The sequence below is a fragment of the Phyllostomus hastatus genome, unplaced genomic scaffold (genome assembly GCF_019186645.2).
Source record: "Phyllostomus hastatus isolate PE091 unplaced genomic scaffold, TTU_PhHast_1.1 phas_contig_283, whole genome shotgun sequence".
NCBI lineage: Eukaryota > Metazoa > Chordata > Mammalia > Chiroptera > Phyllostomidae > Phyllostomus > Phyllostomus hastatus.
Window position 1 is genome coordinate 9,539,242 of NW_025333833.1, and position 22,375 is coordinate 9,561,616.

The following is a 22,375-nucleotide window of genomic DNA, read 5'->3' on the forward strand; positions in this document are numbered from 1 at the left end:
TTTGGTGTTCTGTATGCTTGCTCTGTATTTGCCCAGGACTCAGCCCCAGGGACAGACAGCTGGAAGCAGGATGGGGAACACTGAAGCCCCTCCCCCAGGAGGAGGGCCCCCTGCCTGGGGGCTGGGAGGAGAGCGAGCCTGTGTTCCTGGCTCCCGTGTTCCGTGTTCCGCAGCAGAGTCTTCACCCTGCCAAGCTGTGAGGGGAAAACGAGGGGGTGATTTTGTTTCAAATGCCGTGGGCTCTTGCCCTCTTTCCAAATTTTCACAGGTTTCCTTGACTAGATGGTTCTTCACTTGCTGTGTGTCTTTAGGTCCATTTCCAGAAGTTCTAAATGGCTGTATTTTTAAACATAGGTTCCACTGTTTCACAGGGCAGCAGGTCAGTGGAGCTCCCCACAGTGTCAGGGCAGAAGCTGGTCTCTGCCCTCGTTATTCCAGCTTTGAAACAGCCTCTTGTTATTTGGAAGGACAAGTCCCTCTTCCTAATTCTTCTTTCAAGTGCCTCTGTTATTCTTGCCTCTTTGTTCTTCCATATAAATTAAGTTTTTTTAAAAAGATTTTATTTATTTATTTTAGACAGAGGGGAAGGGAGGGAGAAAGAGAGGAAGAGAAGCATCAATGAATGGTTGCCTCTCATGCACCCCCTACTGGGGACCTGGCCCGCAACCCAGGCCCGTGGCCTGACTGGGAATCGAACCGGCAACCCTTTGGTTCACAGGCCAGCACTCAGTCCACTGAGCCACACCAGCCAGGGCTCTTTGTTCTTCCATATAAATTTTAGGACAAGCCTGTTAAATTCCACAAAAAGCCTGCTGGGATTCTAATGAGAATTATGAATTTGTAGTTTAGTTTGGGGGAGAATCCATCATAATGATATTGAATTTTCTCATTCACTAACATGGACTATTTCTCTTATTTATGTCTTTTGAGAAAGTCTTTTAAAAAAAAGGAATGCAATTTTTTTCTATGAAGGTTTTGCATACTGTAGGATGTATTCTAGGATTTTGTTGCCTTTGTAAATAATACCTTTATATTTTTTCATTTTCTACCTTTTTATACTAATGTTTAAGTTGTGATTTTAAAAAACCTATCTTGTATTCAGCATCCTTACTAAACACTGTACTATTAGTTTTAATAATTTGACTATAGAGACTCTTTGATTTCTATGTAGCTACTTGTATTATTAGAGATTAATGATAATTTTGTTTCTTTTTACCCATGCCGCATAACTTTTATTCCTTTTGCTTTTCTTTCTGTGTAGTTTAGAATTTCAATACAATATTAAAGAGAAATAGTTGTGGTGGGCAACTTTTTCTTGTTTCTGGTTTTAAAGGAAATGCTTCAAATATGCCATCTTTAATAATAATGTTTATACTAGGTTTTTGGATATATAATTTAATCAGGCCACAGAATTTTCCTTCCATTCCTGGTTAATTAAGAGTTTTATCATAAACAGTAATATTCGCTAACATTTATAAAGTACATAAATGTGGTTATATACCACATGGTGTTGGACATTGTTCTAAGCACTTTACATGGATTAACTCATTATATGTTCATAACGAGTCTCTGAGGTCACTACCTCTACTTCCCACGAGTAAACAGGTAAAGTTAAATAATGGATCCAAGTTTGGTACTAGAACTAGAAATTGAATCCAGAAGTCTCACTTCAGAGACCAATGTCTTAATCACTTTCCATATTGCATCTTAGAGTAAGTGTTGAATTTCTTCAAACACTTTTTTTGCATTTGATTTGACCATACTGTGTTTCACAAAACTTGCTAATGTGGAAAATTACATTAATAAATGTCTTAAACTGTTAAATCATCTTTGAATTCCTGGGATAAATTCAACTGGATCATAACGTATCTTTATTTAAAAAATACATTTTATTTAGGATTTTTGCATAAATGTTCAAAAGTGGGATTGACTTACAATTTCCATTTTTCCTGCTGTGTTTTGGTACCCAGGTTATACTAGGTTATTACCAGGCTGATGAGTTACCATAACAGCTAGCCCAATAATTTAGATTCCTAGACAACCCAGTGAGGTTCCTGACATCCAAGCAAAGGCTAAGCAGGGGCCACAAGTGGTCAGGGGCATTTGGGCTACTTACTACTGATGGGCAATCTGGGATTGCCAGAACTGGCAACACAGCCTTATATGTCTTCCCTCCGCAAAGGTCTCAAGGTGGTTGGCCCTTAATCTGATTCAGATTTTGACAGTTATCTTTTATTCAACCATATTCACACCCAAATAGGATAAAAGTAAAAATACTTTTACTAGGTACTGTACAGTTTACAGAATACTTCAATTATCTTTCACCTCACTAAGTTTATGCAGCAGCTCTTGAAAGCCACACTATTGCCATCTTACAGATTCTTCTCTATTTTATAGGTGATTTAAATGAAGACTACTTCATGAGGCTAATTGGTAGGGGAAATGCGTTAAAAAAATAAAATCTGTTTTTCTTCACTTCAGTTATGTCAAGAAAGTGGCTTGTAGGACAGATTCTAGTTCCTGCAGTAACAGTGATTAGCATCTTAGTTGTCACTGGCAGTAAAAAGAACGAAGTAAATTTCCAGAGGGAGGTTGGAGGAGCCTTCATTTCTGCTGATAGTACAGAAATGCTCAGCTTACTATGAATGTGCCCATAACAGTTTTAACATATCTCCAAGTTTAGAGGTTATTAACCTTTTTTTTAATCAAAAAGTTACTATATCTCTGCTGGTGGCCAGGCATTTTTCTAGGTATTAGATATTGCTGGACAAAGTTGAGATAAACATATAGAGAGAAGTTTCAAATGATTATTAATAATTTAGACACATCTTACCATAATGTAGAGCAGTTTGACCTTCATTGTCCTGTAAAAGAAACAAAAAAATATATTTAGAAGTTTAAGTCACTGCAAAGTGTGAAAGTACATTAGCTATAGCAAATAGCAAATATATACGACATATGAAGTCCCGTAGGTTTATCAGACACAGGAATGAGGAAGTCAGGTCTGTGAGCCTCCTAGTAACTTTTGACAAAGCTCTTTAGCTCGGAGCAAAGGAGGCTGGTGACTGGAACAGGGGTCAGCAGGGGCTGGGGGCGGAGGGGAACGGGGAGTTACTGTTTGGGGGGGACAGTTTCCCAATGGGCTGGTGACAAAGGTCTGGAGATGGAAGGTGGCGATGGCTGCACGACACTGTGAATGTGCGAATGCCGCAGACCTGCACTTAAATAGGGTCAGAAGGTTAATTTTGCGTTATGTGTCCTTCACCGCCATTTAAGAAAGAGAAAATAAGAAGTAAAAGGTGCGGAGAATAGTGCAAGACGGAGTGGGAATGAAAGTTCCCGGTTTCTGTCATTCCAACTCCCTCCTTGCCTTTTTGGTGAGGGGAGATACCAACAAAATACTCCCAAGACAAATGTCATCTTTGTGTCACTTGCAAACACGAGTCCTTGCTAACACAGAATGCAAGGCACCTTATGACCCAGACCTTGCATCGCCCTCCCAACTCCTTCAAGTCCTCCCCATTTCGTGACCGTCCATTACTGATCAGAAGCCCCACTCGGACTGCCAGACTCCCAGGCCGGTAGACGCTCTCCGCTCTGCTGGAGAACCGTCCTGCCATTTTAAAGACAGCATCTTGCTCTTTTCTCACTTGTTCTTAAAATTTGTCTTGGACATGTTTGAGCATTTTAAGTAGACTTATTTTATAGCCCCTAAGAGTCCCTGTATTTCTTTGGTCTGAGTTCAGGGCGAGGAGGCGGGGCGACGATACACGCGGTGTTTGTTGAGCGGCCTGAGGTTTGCTTTTTGCTGACAGCTTCCTGTGTGCTTACAATCTTGGACTGCAAATTCGTTTTAAGTGGGGATTTCTCTGCGAAAAATTCTGGGCTGTGTTCCCTGGATTGAAAGTCTTTCCCTCTAGAATGATTCTGCTTTTGTTTCTGTTAGGCACCACAGAGATGTTATCAGTCCGAGATCCTTGTGTTTATTTCTCCGGTTCGGGATTTCTGAACAGGTAAGTAGCGTGGATTTAAGAAGGGCAAACCTCTCTCCCTTCCCTCCCCCCCACTACCAGGCTTGGAGCACAGGCAGAGACTCACTCTCCGTGTCAACTCTGTGTCAGTGGGATTTTTTCAGTCTACTTTCTTCCCGATGGTGGTTGGTGGGAATGGAGACCGGCCAATCCCTCCAGGTCAACCCACTGTTGGTTTAACGTACCACTTTCTCTTTAAGGCTTTGGGGTTTTAAAAAACTTTATTGTACATCGTTATGACACAGTTCATCTCCTTCAGGATGCCTCCCGGGTCCTCCGGCGGGGTCGGGCATCCCTCCTCCCTGCCACCGCGGCACAGCCTGCACTCTGTGCGCCTGTCCGGCTCTGCCACGGGGCTGTGAGCCGCGCACAGGCGGGGCCTGTGTCCTTCTCCCAGGGCCTGTCACAGTGTCTTCCACACAGTGTGTGCTTCATGAACTGAAAGCACATATTAATCTTTCCTCACTGATTTATCCTTCAATCTCTTGACTACCTTTCTTCTCTTCTCTGAACTCTGATTTTTTAAAGTCCCCACATATCTCCTGCAGTGTGGAGTGTAATGCCGGGTGTGATCGGCCGAGGTGGCCTGAACAGTGATGAGCAGGAGACACAGGTGATAGTTAAGCGGGTGCAGATCGCTTTGCATTCAGGTGGACTTGCCGTCTTCTCTCTAGATGCGCACAGAACATGTTGGTCACTCTTGAGAGGTTCTCTCCCCACACGTATTCTGCACTAATCCTTTCTAACTTTTATTATTTTTCATCATGTCCACATTTTATTAATAATCGTCTTTTAAGGACTTAGTTTTCTTCTCTCCTCAGATTGGGCACTCTATCAAATGTAGTAAGTTAATTTTTTTTATTCTACCATATGAAGTACTGATGAAAACATTAAATACTTTGCTCAAAACTGATATAGAGGAAACACTATTTAAATTATTTTTAACATCAAGCCACTAATTATGCTGCTGTTTTCTGTGCATAAAACTCAGTAGGCAAATCCTGATTTTTTTTCCTTACTGCTAAAAGCATTTTATCAAACTGAATTAAAGGCCTTATTTCCAAGTCAAGATTTTATATAGAGAGCCATGGAAATAACATGCTTCCCAGATGCTCTCTGTGAGCAGAAAGTTCGGCCGAGGGTCACTGGATTTCCTTTTTGTGACCACAGCGACACTGCCACTCCCATGCAGACCCGATGTGCCCTCCCTGCCAGCGTCAGTTCGAAAGACACAGAACTAGGGCAGCAGGAACCGTTCAAAGAGGAATAGCAGACTGAGGGCGGGGATGAATTTTCCCATGTGCCTAGTGAGAGGTTTTGCTGTTATCCAATAATTGGATATTGAATATAAATTTTATTTTCCAAATAGAATTTCAAGTGAATATATAAGGAGGCACTGAAGGAAACTGGTTATGAGGTATTAGAAGCAATGATAAAAATTATGAGCTAGTGACGTAACTTGGGACAATTTTCAATATTATTGCTAAGGTTAGAATGTACCACCTCTCTTTATCTATGAGACCTGTGACCCTGTAATAGAATATGATTAAACTAATTGACAATTTAGAAGTTTGCAACTGTATTTTATGATGACTTTTCTAAGAACTTTTCTAGATGCATGAGTGCAGCCTTCGGTCGAAGGTGACAGGCACCCTCCTCACTTGAACTGGCACACCACCCTTTGAGCATGCACCAGGAAAAAGCTACTATTCATTTGTCCCCTCTCTGAATTGGAATACCATGTATATGTTTACAAATATTTTCCCGTGCTTACCATTATTAACTATTTCCAATAAAACCTTATCAAGCCAATTAAAATCATGGTTACTTATGCATGGCTGTTTTTGAAGACAAGCACGGTGGGGTCAGCCTGCCCCACCCCACCCCGTCCCTTCTCGTCTGCCGCGTTCCCCAGCTGGGCACCTGCTGTACCTAATCTGAGGCTTCTGAGTTCCAGTGCTGTGCCCTGAAGTGTCCTAGCGTTTAATGGGAAATATTGAGGTTTCTTATCTTTCAGCCTTGGGCACGTCCACAAGAAATCAATTAGAGCAGGGGTATGAACTTGAGAACCACGACTCTAGCCACGGAACTGATCAACTGATCGGCAAGTGGGGAACAAAAAGACAGGAGGACAACCGAGCTGTCTCCTAATCGTGCTCTTTCCTGTCGTCCCGGAGTGCCAGAGAAAAGTACTTTAAAAAGACGGCGAGAATCTCCCTCCATTATGAACTGGTTATATGTCTAACTACCTCACTTGTCTAAGAACAGGAATTTGGGGGAAACAAAGGACGACTATTTGAAACTACTCTTGAGTTAAACTGTAGTCTTTAGGGGCCCAATGTAAATTATTCCTTCATTCCTCCTCTGTGTGCCTAGCACGTAATAAGTATTCAAGTTGTGTTTGATCAATGAACTAGATGACTGTAACTAATGCAAACCCTGTTTAGTTTTTAATCATTATTAATAATTATTTAAAATCAACTACTATATTACAATACTCTATTACGATTATGATGCTTTAATAAAACCCATCATCTTGTGTCTACAAAATCTTTACCTGTTATTCCTTTTTGTATGTTAAAGTGTAATTTGTATCAAAGCAGGACAATGACTCCAAACGTTTTTTTTTTTGGTAACCTCAAAATAGGATATGGAAACCCAAACCTTGGTCTTTATAAACATTCTGTTTTAAAATATATTACAAAGAATAAATGGAATTGAATGTCAAGAATGAGTAAGTGAAAGCTTTTACTCATCTGGTTTACAACTTATATCAGCTAATTTTTCTAAATTTAAGTTGATTAAATTTTTTTGGTTGTTTCATTTCAAATGACCACACCAGAAGAGGGTTGTTTGTCATGGTTATTTATGCTTTTCCTTTCTGTTTTAGCTTGAAAGAAATGTTCAAACGTAATAAATATGGAGTTGTTATAAACAGCAGCAAAAACAGTTCCAATAAATTAAAGTTGGCCATACACTTGAAATCTTTGTAAGGGATTACACACTAGGGTAAAATAAAAATACTCAGTTAAATTAAAAATACACAAAACCACACAATAAAGTTAAAATGTAGATGAATTCAACCATCCTTAAAATTCAAAGTACAAAGGCATAGAGATGTGCAACCCCTACACTATACCTCCATGTCCTTTCTGTTCGAATAAATAAAAATTCATGGGGAACACAAATGACAAAATAATATAGGAGATTTAAAACCCAGACTCTCAGATAAGAACAGGAAAAATGTGCCTGTGGCCCTCGCTGTGTGGTTCTTCACCGTCCACGGCAGCTCCTCTCCCCAGGCCTGGTCCTCCGTCCTGCTCCTGGAGACCTCTACGCTTCCACCCCCTCCTCTGGGACTGGCCTCCCAAGCAGCCGCTCTTCTCTACAACTTGAAGCAGAACCATGAGCCTCCACAATCCTTCCTTAAATTTTCTCTCGCCCACCTTCATCTCTTACCTTGTATCATATGAATATGTCTGTGTTCTGCTCTTACATCTAGCACAAAACTTTGTATAAAGTGAAAGTTAAATAAGACTAAACTGCTTGCAGGAACACCAATATAGTTATACCTCACTGATGCAGGAACTTGACTTTCTGGCATTCTCAAGCACCTGGAAGAGGGCCCAGAGTCTGGGGGGAAATGCTGACACGGACCGTATTAAACACGTGACTGGCTGGCTCACTGTGGAGAAGGGTTCTTCTTGCTGGCTCGAGAACGCAGTGCTAGGCCAGTCCTTACCTATGAAATAGGAGATGCAACAGGAGGCAGAAGAGACATGGGAAGAGACAAGTGGAGGAAAGCAAGGAGTAGAGAGCAGAATTGGTAAGAGGGGCAGCGAAGCCTAATGGTAATTAGAAGAAAGGCTGGGGAGCAGTAGCAGCAGCCAGCAGGAACTAGAAGCTGTGACAGCAGCGGCAAGTGGCAGGTATTTTAGACCAGAGAGAAGAGCCAGCCATAAAGGGGGCTGGGCTGCATGCCAGCCAGTAGATTTCAGCAGTCTCGAGAGAGAGAGAAGCTTGGCCCTGTGTTTCACAGTGTCTATAAATACTCATGCTACATAGTGCAGTGATTTAAGAAGGAAGCAATGAAGTACTGGATACACTTTAGAAAAAATATTTTATAGAAAAAAACCTTAAAAATAAAAAGCAGAATGTTCTGCTATTTGAAACCAACACTAATCTAGAATGTTTATCTTTCCAAAGGCTGCTAGATAGTTGAGATTTTGTTAGAGTAAGGGGAAAAGAAAGGAAGAAACATTGGCTGAATTCCTACCACGTGCTGCAAGTTTTAGAACACTGTTCCTTTTAATCCTCACGGCAACCCCATCACATAAACATTATTATTCCCATTCTCAAGCTGGGTAAAATGAGGCTCAGAGACTTTATATAGAATTTGCCCTGGGTCCCAGGCCCTTGATCTTCAAAACCCACGTTTTCTCAATTGTACTAATGCTGCTGGAAAGAAGCAAGGGGAATCAAGACAAGTGAATGCCAGGAAGGAGAAATATGGCTCGACTTCCATTTTTGCAGGTTAATAAAGACAACAGGTGGCCTAAATTACAGTCTCACATCAGTGTGCTGTGTAGCTCCCATTAACCGCAATCTGCAAACTGACACATCTCATCAGAGAGTGTAGTAATCTTCCTCTTTGGGACGACGCACTCATCTCGACTTCTCCTTGGCTGACTGCTGTACCTTTCCAAGGAGGCATATATCATGGAGCTGTAGCTTAGTCTATGCATTGTTACAGATTAATTTACTAAGCTGGCATCGAGTCAGGTACAGAAGAAAACAGGGCCAAACTGCTCTCTCTTCTGAAGGGGGTTCTGCTTACTGCAGTACTCTTGCTATAGTACTCTACAGTAAAAACTCAATATACCTCAGTCCACTCTATTCTATATCGTTTGGATGGTAAATAATCACACATCCAGTGGAGAAACCCAAGAAACGACTCTCTTCATTCCTACTCATTCACTCCTCACAATGAAAATTTTCAGAGTCTGCTGGGTCCACAAAACAGCTCTGCATCCACAGAGGGTGCTATGAAAGAGACACTTTCATTTGTTGTTGGTAGGAGCAAAATGAGTATAACATTTAGAAAATGTTCATTGCCTCTGGTTTAGCACCTTTAGAATCTATTTTTTAAAATGCTTCAAATATTTAAAAAGTTTTATGAAAAAATTTTAGTTCATTCTAGTATTATCTAGATTAGCAAGATATTAGAAACAATTTAATGTCCAGCAATACAGGAAAAGTTAATGTCAGTTGAGTGGATTACTACGTAGCAATTTATTTTTAATTTATATTTTATTGATTATTCTATTACAGTTGTCCCAATTTTACTCCCTTTGCCCTTGTCCACCTAGCACCCCCCACTCCCTCCACACCATTGTTTGGGTCATATAAATTCTTTGGCTACTCCATTTCCTGTACTTTACATCCCTGAGGCTGTTCTGTAACTACCTATTCGGACTTAATCCCCTCACCTCTTCACTCATTCCCCCACAACCCCTCCCATTTGGCAGCCATCAAAACTCTCCATATCCCTGATTCTGCCTCTGTTCTTGTTTGCTTAGTTTGGTTTTTAGATTCCACTGTTGATAGATATGTATTTATTGCCATTTTATTGTTCATAGTTTTGATCTTCTTTTTCTTAAGTCAGTCCATTTAACATTTCATATAATAATGGTTTGGTGATGATGAACTCCTTTCGTTTTTTTTTTAAGACTTTATTTATTTTTAGAAAAAGAGAGGGAGAGAAACATCAATGTGTGGTTGCCTCTCATGCACCCCCAACTGGGGACCTGGCTCACAACCCAGGCATGTGCCCTGACTGGGAATCGAATTGGTGACCCTTTAGTTCACATGCTGGTGCTCAATTCACTGAGTGACACCAGCCAGGGCTTCCTTTAGTTTTTTATTGTCTGGGAAGCTCTTTATCTGACTTTCAATTCTAAATATCTTTGTTGGGTAGAGCAATCTTGGCGGTAGGTCCCTGCTTTTCATGACTTTGTATATTTCTTGCCAATCCCTCCTAGCCTGCAAAGTTTCTTTTAAGAAATCAGCTGATAGTCTTATGGGAACTCCCCTGTAGGTAACTGCTTTTCTCTTGCCGATTTTAAGGTTCTCTTTATCCTTAACCTTTGGTGTTTTAATTATGATGTGTCTTGGTGTGGGCCTCTTTGCATCCATCTTGTTTGGGACTCTTTGTGCTTCCTGGACTTGCATGTCTATTCCCTTCACCAAATTAGGTAAGTTTTCTTTCATTATTTTTTTTCAAATAATTTCCAATATCTTGCTCTTTCTCTTCTTCTGGTACCCCTATGATGTAAATGTTGGAATGCTTGAAGTTGTCCCAGAGGCTGCTTACACTATCCTTGGTGTTTTTTTTTTTTTTTTAAGATTCTTTTTTGTTGCAGTTGCCCTGATTGGTTGCTTTGTTCTCCCTTATATTCCAAATCATTCATTTGATTCTTGGCCTGCTCCATTCTACTGTTGTTTCCCTATAAACTGTTCTTTATTTCAATCAGTATAGCCTTCACTTCTGATTAGATCTTTTTTATGCTGTCGAGGTCCTCACTAAGTTCCTTGAGCATCCTTATAACCAGTGTTTTGAACTCCTATATCTGACAGATTGCTTGTCTCTATTTTGTTTGGTCCTTTGCTGGAGTTTTGATTTGTTCTTTCACATGAGCCATGTTTCTTTGCCTCCTTGCTTTGGAAGCCTCCTGTGTTTGTTTCTATGTACTAGGTAGAGCTGCTATGACTCTCTGTCTTGCTAGTACTGCCTAATGAAGTAGGTGTCCTATAGGCTCCAGTGGCACAGCCTCCCCTATCACCCAAGCTGGGTACTCGAGGTGTGCCCTTTATGTGGGCTGAGTACACCCTCCTCTTGTAGTTGAGCACTGATTATTGCTGGCAGGTCGATGGGAAGGACTTACCCAGGTCAGTCAGCTGCAACAACTGCCTGTGACCACTGGCCATCAACCTCCACCCCCTGTGGAGGATCAGCTGTTTAGGGGCAGGGTGGTGGTACTCTGACGTGGTCTATAACTGTCCACTGGGTGTACAGGCTCTGTGGTTTCCTAGGTGGTGCAGGCCAAGGTCAGCCCCCATCTGTATTTTGCCTGAGGTCACTATGCCTGGATTATAAAGCAATCTGAGATGGCTGCTACTTGTGCTGATCTTGGAGATTTCAAGGTGAAGCTCAGCTTGAATCTAGGCTGGCTGTTGCTAGTGCCACTTAGTAAGAGGTATGGAGGCTGGGGACTCACTGATGCTGGCTGTTGCCTGTTTGAGAGGATCTAGGAAGCTGTGAAGCATGAGCCAACACCAGCCACTCATACAGAAAAGTCACAGTTAACAGTTAACTCCATCCACAGAAACTCAAGGGTGGGCCCTTAAGTTTCTTGGGATGGAGTCTCTGGGAATCTCCAGGGTGGGGCAAACAGTATTAGCCAGATTGATGGAGTCTCAGATATGGCACCCACCTGTGGCTCTGTGACTCTGTGGAGGAGGGCTCAGAGAAGGGACAATGGCCTCTGCCTGCCTTTCTGTCTAGGAGAAATCTGTCCCCCTGCTCTTGTCTCGATGCCAGATACTTCACTTCCTCCCTATATGTCACTGGTGCCTTTCAAGCTGCTATCCTGGTACTGGAGCTCAGAGGGAGTGAGTCTGAGTAAGAATATGTGTGGGTCCTTTAAGAGGAATTGCCTAGGACTCCAAAAGTTTCTTCCACCGACTCAGTCCCCACTGATTTTGTAGCCAAAAGTTATGGGGCTTGTCTTCCTAGCACTGGAACCCTGGATTTGTGACCCTGGTATGGGGCTGGGACTCTTCACTCCTGAGATACCTCCCCCAAATTTTTATCCAACACACGTGGTTGTGGGACCAGCCAGTTCCGCATCTCCGCCCCTCCTACCAGTCTGGATGGATGTGGTTTATTTAATTCTGTAGCTGTCAGACTTCCATTCCACTCAATTCCTGACAGTACTGAGTGATGTTTGTTGTACAATTTAGCTGTAATTTTGGTGTGGTTGTGTAAGGAGATGAGCTGTGTTTACCTGTGCCTCCATCTTGACCAGAAGTCTATGTAGCAATTTAAAATGGTGGTCATAAAGTATTTGTAACTTAGAAAATCATACTATTACTAGTGTAATAAGAAAGAGAATTACAATGTTTTTTATAATATCTCAACTTTGTAAAACAATCAAAGAAACAAAATTATGGTATGTTAAAAACATTTTAAAAACCTACTACAGCCCTGGCTGGTGTGGCTCAGTGGATTGAGCGCTGGCCTGCAAACCAAAGGGTCACTGGTTCGGTTCCCCAGTCAGGGCACATGCCTGGATTGCAGGCCACGTCCCTGGTTGGGGACATGTAGGAGGTAACCAATCGATGTATCTCTCACAATTGATGTTTCTCTCCCTCTCTTTCTCCCTCCCTCTAAAAATAAACAGATTAAATCTTTTAAAAAACTAAAAATAAAAACCTACTACATATGTAGATGACTAAAAAAGTCCATCGTGTATCCCGTTTTAAAACATACAGCAGTCCACTCTTCAATCTGATCATCGTAACATCCAAGCTCTGGTTTCACTTTATCCAATTATTCTCCATTACAAACACGTGTCTCAGACGGAGCTGCTTCTGCGGTCCATCCCCATCCCCATCCCCACCTCAGTGGCCATCAATTGTCACTTAGCCACTACAGTTCATGACAGGCCACAGTTCCCTCCTAAGGATGTCTCTGGACTATTGTGGCTCACACTGATCTCCCCTCAACACCATTTCTTTTCCTTAAACACTGTCCCAGTGCATCTCCTCATGGCACTTAGTTGTATTCTAACTCTCAACTGTTCTCATTATTTAATAAGTTTCTCCTTGTCTCAACAGTAAGCAACCAGGGGGCAAGGGATCATGGCTAACATGTATTTCTGTTCCCTAGTGTCTTGTAGCATACAGGTCATGGAGCAATAAGTATTTAGTGAAAATTTGTGAGATGGATTTAATTAGTGTTTTAATGTTTGCATTGCTGATTTTATTTCTCTGGTAGTTCGTGTGGTGTATCTAATAAATAATTACCTTCTTTACCATGATAAACAATTCCGAGAAATGTAATATAGATGAGTTATAGGTATCTATGCCTATAAAAAACTGAAAATTTAGTGAACAAGTTTATTCTCAATCTAGACATCTTTATATCATTTTATGGCTTGCATTATTTGTTAGGCATTTGTTTAATCTGAGTGTTCTGTCAGTTATTTGCTATATATTAAAATTTCCTGAAAACGCAATGAGACATCACTTCATACCATTAAGATGGCTATTGTCAAAAATACAGGAAATATTAAGTGCTGGCGATGACGCAGGCAAATTTGACCCTTTGTGTATTGCTGGTGGGAATGTAAATGGTGCAGCTGCTGTGGAAACCAGTGTGGCAGTTCCTCAAGAAATCAACCCCACTTCTGGGTGTGCGCCCCAGAGAAGTGAAAGCAGGTGCCCAAACAGACATCCGTGCACCTATGTTCACAGCAGCATCGCTCACAACGGCCCAAGGGCGGAAACAACCCAAACGTCCATCAACAAGCGAAAGAATAAACAAAACGTGGTTATGCGTACAATGAAATACTACTCAGCCTTAAGAAGAATGAAATTCTGGCACATGCCATGTCACGGGTTGACCTTGAAGACACAGTGCTGAACGACGTAGGCAGGCAGAGAAGGACAAACGTGCTGTGATCCCACTCACACGGGGTGCCTAGAGCCCTCGAGTGCACAGAGGCGGAGAGCGGGGCGGTGGTTTGCCTGGGCCGGAGGAGGGAGGTGTGGGCACAGAGTTTCCGTGGGGGTGGGGGGCCGAAACGTTTCTGCAGAGGGAATGTGGTGGTGACGAGGCCACAACGATGTGACTGTGCCCGAGGCCACGAAAGTCCTCACTTAAAAATGGTTAACTTCATGTTCTGTATGTTTCACCACAGTGACATTTGTTCTGATAATGGGTATTTGAACCCCCTCTACAAAGCACCCCCAACGCTAAGATGTGTTAAATTTGTCAGGCCCACCCACTTTTTATGCTTTCCCCTCTGTTTACTTTTTGTTTTTTCATTTTTTCTCTTGAAGAACCATTGTTTGAGTTTTACAACGTTCACACTTGCCGCAGTGACCTCGCTTCTGCTGCTGCCACACAAGGAGATGCTTCAAGATGCTTGAGCATGAGCCGGACTACCTTGCAGGCAAGATGCCAGGTCTATTTGTTCACCTATTATAGAGTTATTCTACAACCCATTAGATTTGCTGCAGGCACTTTTGTGACTTTAAAGTGATTTGTGCCTTTAGTCTAACAGCACTAGTAGCTAAGTCTTGGTAAAATGGCTTTAATTTTTCTTTACTCAATAAACCATCATATAGTCGTGTGTGTGTGCACTGTTTGCTTACACTCACAGTCAACACAAGGGACTGATAAAAAATTTAGAAACAAAAACTTGTATTTTTACACCGTTTATGTGTGCCAGGAACCGTGGTAGGCATTTTCACATGTAATCAAATCTTCCCAGAAACCATTTGAAGTAGGTATTATTACCCTAACTTTACAAAAGTGGAGATGAGACTCAGAGAGGGTACGCACTTCAGCTGGGTCGCACTGCTAGTAGGCAGTACTATCCTCATTTGACCCTGCGTCTTCCTGCCCCCAAACCCACGTGAAAACACCCAACGGTCTATTAGAAAATAGGGACCTGGAGTTTAGAGCGAGGTCTGGGCTAGAGCCAGAACCTGAAAAACCGCAGGCCAGCGGGAATAACTGGAACCACAGGTGTTAATGGGGCAACCTAGAGAAGGTACACAGTGAGGGGTGGGGTGGAGGGGAGCCTGTGGTTCAACAAGAGCAGACAGAGGAAAACAAGCCTGGTAAGGAATGACCCAAAGAAGTGGGGTTAGAGCCAAACCTGAAGCTGAGGGAAGAGACTCAGGGAGGAGCGGCCAGTCAGGAAAAGGTCAAGAGGGCGAGCCAGGGTTCCCCTCCTCTGAGAAGCCCGGGGCAGAAACAAGTGGCTGCGTGTGGAGTGGCCCAGTGACCTCCTGTGCGTTTCCGTCAGAGCAGGCACTGCATCGACGTGATGGTGCTGTGTGTGCATCATTCCCTGCTGAGGCAACGGTGCGCCCTGGGAGGGGCTCAGTCATCCCTGTTCTCACAGTCTCCTGGCTCTAGATCGAGCCGAGCTGCAGCAAACGCACAGACACGCACTCAGTGGATGGGCCCAGGACCACTTAATCCTGAGCGGTAACTGGACGGAAGGCTCTGCTTTAGTTAACTTCCCCGCCTTCCCAAATGTCATTCACCTGACACTTTCCCACTTCGCTGGATTCCTGCTTCTGGCCTTCATGGCCAGGCCTGCCCGGGTTTACCTGTAGTTCTGAATGTTATGCAGAAGTGCTAACTATTCCAAGGTTAATACTGCATGCTGAAGGGCTGGGGAGGGGAGAAAAGTCTACTAACAGGAAACAAACCTTCGTGAAAAGGACAGTAAGAACCACTGGTAGCTGTGACAACAATTACATTCACGGGCCGGACTCCTTCTCCCAGAACGATGCTGCCCTTCCCCCACATCTGCATGCACACTTACATGTAGTCCACAGTGGGTAGATGATGATTTTATTATAAACCTAATACTATGGATTTTTTTTTAATTATTTATGTTTAACTGTACAGTAGCTATTATGTTTCTAGACTTTTTGGCAGGCCAAAGATTTTTCCACTGAGAACTTGGCTTGATCTCCATCTGCTACAAACACACACACCTTTCTCTGTTCTACTAAACATTAAGGTAGAAGTTGCCTTGAACTTCACTGTATTAAGAGCCCAGATAATCAGTATTTTTCTAAAAATGTGAATATTCCATGTACTAGAGGAATCCTAAAGATTAATCAAAGGAATTAATCTAATTCCTTCAGTGGAGCATAGCATTTAAAATTGTAACAAAGTATCACAGGAATTAGTCATTTCACGCAAAAGACTTATTCCTGAAAAGCCAGGTGCATATCAAATCATACTCTGAAAGCGACGGGGAATTACAGCACTTATTGATAAATCCTTTTAAGCAGTATCTTTTTATACTTGATCTTATCCAAAGGGTCAAGAAGCAACAGCAGTACCTTTTTATACTTTAACTAAGTATCCTTCATCAGTTCAGTAAGGCACAATGGTGCAGTACTGTATTTCCCCACCTTTACATATTTGTGCTCCCTTCAGATAAAAATGAAACTCTCATGCCCTTGAAAGAGCTCACGTGAAAAATTTCACACGGACACAAAAACAGAACACACAGACTTCCATAGGCTCATCTCCTAGATTCAACTACTGCAGTGATCTCGCTGTTTGCTTCATTTATTCCTTTGTTTCTTACAGAAATAGTTTAAAGCGATTCTAGACATTATATTAATCCCCCCATGTATGTCTATATACAACTCTAAAGAACACAGAAATGTACTTATAGAACCACAGCACCCGATTTTCCTGATTGTGTTTTAATAACGTCTTTTTGTAGCTGATCTGTACTCTGAGGACCCGCACAAGGCTCACATGTCACACCGGACTGCTGCGTCTCTTGGGTGGTTCTCCACCTACAGCCCCCCGCCCCTGCACTTTTAACGCCACTGACGAGCCGCAGACATAGAGGCAGCTGTTCAGCAGGATGTCCCACAGTCCAGATTTGCCATCTACTTTCTTTTGTCGTCATTTACATCATTATCACACGTACTTATTCACAGGCTTTACTAGATTTGGGTTCAGCTTTTTTTTTTTTTTGCAAGAGTATTTTGTAAGTAGTGCTGTGTGGCACCTGAGAGGAACACACGTGTGAAAGAGTAAGGGTAGACATCACGGGCAAAGGAAAAAACTCGAGCAAAGGCACAGGCAGAAGCACTAAGCCTGTGACGACGGGTTTGGGAAGGGAGTGCGCTGGTCAGAGACACCTGTTCAGTGCGGTTCACAGTTCACGGCTCACGGCTCACGGCACACACGGGTTCTGCCCCTTCGGCCCGGCTTCCGAGCCAGCATTTCTAGGGACGGGCTCAGCTACCTCCCTTCTCACAAGTTCCTAAGGACATTCAGAAGCTTTTCCGGGCCCGAAAGCCGTGGGCCTGGAGCACAGCGTGCAGGGAAGCAGCCTGTCCCTGGTCTGTCAAGCTCATTCCCCGTTCCAGGGATTCGGGGCCTGGCTCACAGCAACTTTTCTCCGCTGAAGCCTCAGCTTAGCTGTGACCTGCCTGCTGAGGTCCGACCTCGACCTCTCTGCTCATCTGCACGTAGTAACCAATCTGCCCTACTGATTTCCTAGCACTCACCTGACACGGTCTTTCTCACTTGTTTATTCGCTTGCTTTGGTGTGGGTTCCTCACTAGACTGGCGCTCCCGGAGAGTGCGGAGCTCGCCTGTCTCGCTCACTCTGATCATTCCAAGGCTTCCGGGAGCCTGGGCGTGTAAAAGGCACACACAGAACACTCACAGGATGAATGGATGAATTGGGCAGATTCAGGAAATTCTTGTTGGAATACTCTTATGTAATACAGACAGAAAGCAATTTAAGCTTGTCTACACTAAGATCGGAATACTGAGTGTCTTCTTTTCTCTTTGCCATTTTGGAAATTTTGCTTTATGACAGCTCATGTCACCTGACTGTTTAAAAGGAAAAATTTGGGGCAGCATTTCACAGGAGAGAACTGCAACTCTGAACATCCATGTAATCAGTTCAATAATAATTTCCAAATGTACTTAATGGACTATTAAGTCAGTAATTAGAAATCAAATTCTGCTACACTGCAAAAGATGTCAAAATTATGTATGCTCAGACTGAGATATTTTAAAATTAAAATTTTATTTAATTAGCATTCCTCAGAGAAAGATATTTTTAAATTAAAAATTTATTTAATTAGCGTTCCCATAATCCACACTGAAACTTACCCGTACCCTGCTGACTGACAAAAACGCAGGCGGGCGAGGTCGGTGTGCGGCAAGAGCTCCCGGGGGCTGACACAGCTCAGGGATGTAAAGCGGTCAACAACAACGCCCCAGAAAGCCCAGCAGAGAAAATGATTTAGGGTTCAAGGAATAGGAGAACAATGTGAACGAAGTCAAAAAGCTTGTACATAAGTTGTTTTGTGGGGTGTTTGAAAACGTTTCTTCCTTCCACCCACACTTTGGTGAGTTCAAGTTAATGGGCTTCTATCGCATCCTGCGGCCACTACTGCCAGATGCGTTTGTGCGGATGAGGCAGATACCTGGTTATTTAAGGGGCAGGATAAATGGGCCCGGACAGCTCTCCCGATCCCCAACCCACCAGGGAGCGCTTGAGAACTCCACCTGACACGAGGACAGCACTGTGCTCTCAAACAATCTGCAGTTTGATCCGATTGCTCCCCAGTGGGGGAGGCAGGCCCCGCTCACTCAAGAGTCATTGATTGGATTAACAGCCTAATTCCCAACAGATGAATAGAATACTGATGTCTTGTCAGCCCGGATCACAAAAGGAAAACACAATCTGCTTCTACAGCTCAGAGATTTAACCCTCTGTCTGCCCTGACGCTAGGATTTCAGATCTTAGCACCGTGATGTCTTCAGAACTACTTGGGTATAAATATTATCGAATGGTGGTCCACACACTCTCATCCTCTTTTAGGGCAATTTAAAAACAAATTAAAAAAAACAGGGAAAGATTTTTACTTCAGTGTTTACTGTCTAAATTAGTCCTGTTTTGTAAATTCGTTCCTGGGTTTCCTAAAGAAATATTTAATAAACTGCTTTCTTTGGGGACCCAATAAAATAGGACAGAGCCTATGGGAAGAAAAGTAAAAAAAAATAATCCATACATTCTAGATTGAAACTATTTTTGAGCTATTTTTCTGGCACAAGTGACTGATTTTATGAAAGGGAATGAATGACTGTATTCATGGGAATAGAGTCTCAACAGATGTTAGCTTTAGTTCATTCCCCTGCTCTACCTCTTCCTCTCACTGCTCCTGTGATTTGATAGATTTTATGTATGGCTAAGCAAATAAGAATCAAATAAAAAGGTTTTAACTTCTGATGCAGGTTTAAAAATAAGGAAAAAGGACTTCATCAGGTCACCTCTGCATCAGAATTCTGTAATAAAGACATATGCAGTGTCTTCTATGAGTAGTAAAACAGATGAAGATGAGCATTCCAGGCAACTTTCGTAATACTTTATTTCTTATACCATTCTGCCCATAACCGGCCAATGTAACAAGCATGATGGATTTCAGAACAATCAATGATGGTAGCGGCTAATCTGTTTACTGCACGGAGCAATTTACGTGTTCTCTGACCTAATCCACCCAAAGACCTCACGACGTGGGCATAGAGCGGCCTCATTTCACAAATGAAGAAACTGAAGGTTAGGCTGAGTGACTCTGTCTGAGGTCACAAAGTTTGCAGGTGGCAGAGCCAGGACTCTCGGTCTCTGGCCCCAAAGCGTATGTTCCTAAACACCAGGGGGACGACTCTGTGGGTTTCTCTGTGCATCCTCGTATCTGCATGGAGATTTTTCACTATTCTGAGGTATTAAAATTAAGTTTCAGCCTTCTCTTAGAATCAGTTATTATTCTTTTGGAGAAACATCTCTGTGTATACAAATGTCCTCTGTTGGCTGTTCTTTAGGACATTTTTTTCAAGGATTTAATGATAGCCCCTGAAAATTAGCCATGTCAAAAACAGAAATCTTCTTGTCCATGGCTTTGGAGACTTATATCCCTTTTCTTTTTCTATTATGCTGCCTTTCATCAAGTAAGGTTGATCGAACTCTCCTGCACGCCACCTCTAATTCTTTTTCCACAGTAATGGACCCCATCCAGGTCCTAACATCCTAATCCACTCACTCCTACAAGAGCCTCCCTTATACTTACCGTATTTTTCAGACCATAAGACGCAGCTAGGTTTTAGAGGAGGAAAACAGGAAAAAAAATTTTTGAAGCAAAAGAAGTGATAAAATATTTAATAACACAAATAACACACTATTTCACCAATGTGAAATGTAAACAGAACTCAACAGCAGCATTAACAAGCATTATTCCTCCCAAATTGGGGGTGGTGCGTCTTATAGTCTGAAAAATACGGGGTCTCTCGTCCCTTTTGCAAGCATTGTCCTAAGCATGCTATTCTTCTGTTTAGAAGTTTGAAGCATATTCTAATCGTCTTCAAGTCACATTAAGAATTTCTAACTCAGAAAACAGGAAGTTTAGATCAGTTCAAATGTGAGAACATATAATATAATAGCTATAGATTGTTTATATTAGGTTATAATATATAAGGGAATGAATATATTACTGCTTATATTATAATTTTACATTAGATTAGAATCTAATTTTTTATTGTAATGTATGCTTCCAAAACAACCATTATGTTCAAGAACATTTTTGAAAAACAATTACAGGGAAGAAAAACACTTTTTGGAAAGAAGCAAAGAAAAAGCTCAACTAACGACAGTTAAAAAAAAACACCCACAAAACATGGGTGGCGTAAAGATCTTGAATCATACTGCCTGACTTTACCAGGTTTTTCTTAATTCAGCATGCTTTCCTTTAAGAAAATAAAAACCTGCACTTGTATATCATTTTACAGAACACTCATATATACCAACTTATTTGAAACTAACACCCTGAAGTAAGTAGGCAGTAGCTCCATTTTATAAATAAGGAAACTGAAATTCATTCTGCACAGTTAAATAAATGACTTGCCCAAAGTCATCTACTAAGCCAAACACCAGAATTAGGACTTTAAACTTACGTCCTTTGCACAAATGAAGTAAAGCAGTGGAGAGTTTTGTAATTGCAATGTCGAATTCCCACTCATAGAACATGAGCAACAGTTGCTGTTGAATTTGGATAATGAGCATGAGTTACTAACATTTTGGCTAACCAAGATTTCTCCTCCACCCCCTGTCAGTCCGTCAATATCCATTCAGCTACACATGAAGAAATCCAACCTCGAGGGACAAGGACAGTCCCAGTAACTAGAAGTGGAACTTCGTGCTGAAATAAAACAGTCTAAAACAAGCGTTCAGAAGATACGAGCACCATGAAGGACCCTGAATCCAGACGGCCCTGTTCGAGTTCCCTGGATGCTGGAAGGCCCGCAGGAGGAGGGCCTCTCCTTGGTCTCTCAGGGCGGGGCGGGGCGGGGCGGGGCGGGGAGGGGCAGGAGCACCAGAGTGCATGGAGCAGCCTCCTGCCCGGGAGGCACCTCCACGGTGGCCGGTGGCTGGGACTGAGGTCCTAATGGCACAGAGGACAGTGCATAAGCTCTGTGGTATTTTTTGGTTTGTTCATCCTGTGTTATCTCTTAAATGCAGAGGAAATTTTTTATAGCTCTCAATAACATAAACTGGGGAGACAGAGGGCTTCGCTCTGGATGCCCTGGTCAGGCATGAAGTCAGCTGACAATGCGGGAAAGCGTGGTAGGCCTGTCTACCAGCCCACTCTAGAAAACGATACCCTGAAAGGCTCACTGCTTTTAACAATGCCTGAAGGTTTTCACATTGCACATGTCTACAGGTCTGGATTCCTATCATACAACACAAAAACTGCATTTTAGTAGAAATTCTAAAATAAGTCGTATTAACTTTAGTTAACCTTTCAAAAAGCAATAATGGCAGCAACATCAAGCGGAAACGAAAAACCAAAACCAACCAAAACAACAAGAACCCAAACAAATGTAACCACCGGGAAGATCAAGTCAGTGCAGTATCCTTTGTGGTAACAGACATACATGCTTGTTGGGTCACGGAAACCAGGTTAGAGGCAAGGGCTTGGGCAGTTGTGCCCTGAAACAAGCAGACTGCGGGTTTTATAAATACATACAGAAATAATTAAAATATAAGGGGTTTAGAGGGATTAATCTCCTTTAAATAATCTCTGCCTCGAAGCCTGCAAAGACGCTGCTGGCACCCGGCCACGTGAGCCCAGCTGTCAGGTCCTGGAGCAGCAGGGACCGACCCGACCACTCCTGCACGGACCTCCTCCGTGCGGTCCTCTCGGACTCTGCCTTCAGCCCTCGCTGCCCCGCAGGGGAGGGTGAGCGGGCTAATGCCTGGGACAAGGTGGAGCAAGATCATCTGGCTTGATTACCTATCCTCAGCCAAGGGAAAAACCCCACAAAAAAGCAAGTGGTGCTGGAAGGGAACCACGAAATGTGGGCTTGGGGGGCTCTGGGGAACGCGGGAGGGCTCCGGAAAGTGCTGATTGCCCAATTCCATTCATTTAGCTCAGGCAATCTCAGAGTCACCTTTAATTATTTTCAAACTGAGTTTCAAGTAATGGAGAGAGTACCC

The 22,375-nt window shown here is 42.6% G+C and overlaps 1 protein-coding gene across 1 annotated transcript in view; it reads right to left on the reverse strand.

The window, feature by feature from the left end:
• The window catches only part of ACBD6 (acyl-CoA binding domain containing 6), a 130,376-nt gene that overhangs the window by 16,488 nt on the left and 91,513 nt on the right, over positions 1-22,375 (reverse strand). Inside the window, exon 7 of the mRNA XM_045838780.1 lies at positions 2,834-2,864. Coding sequence (XP_045694736.1) covers positions 2,834-2,864 — 31 coding nt within the window. The remainder of the gene's footprint in view (positions 1-2,833; positions 2,865-22,375) is intronic.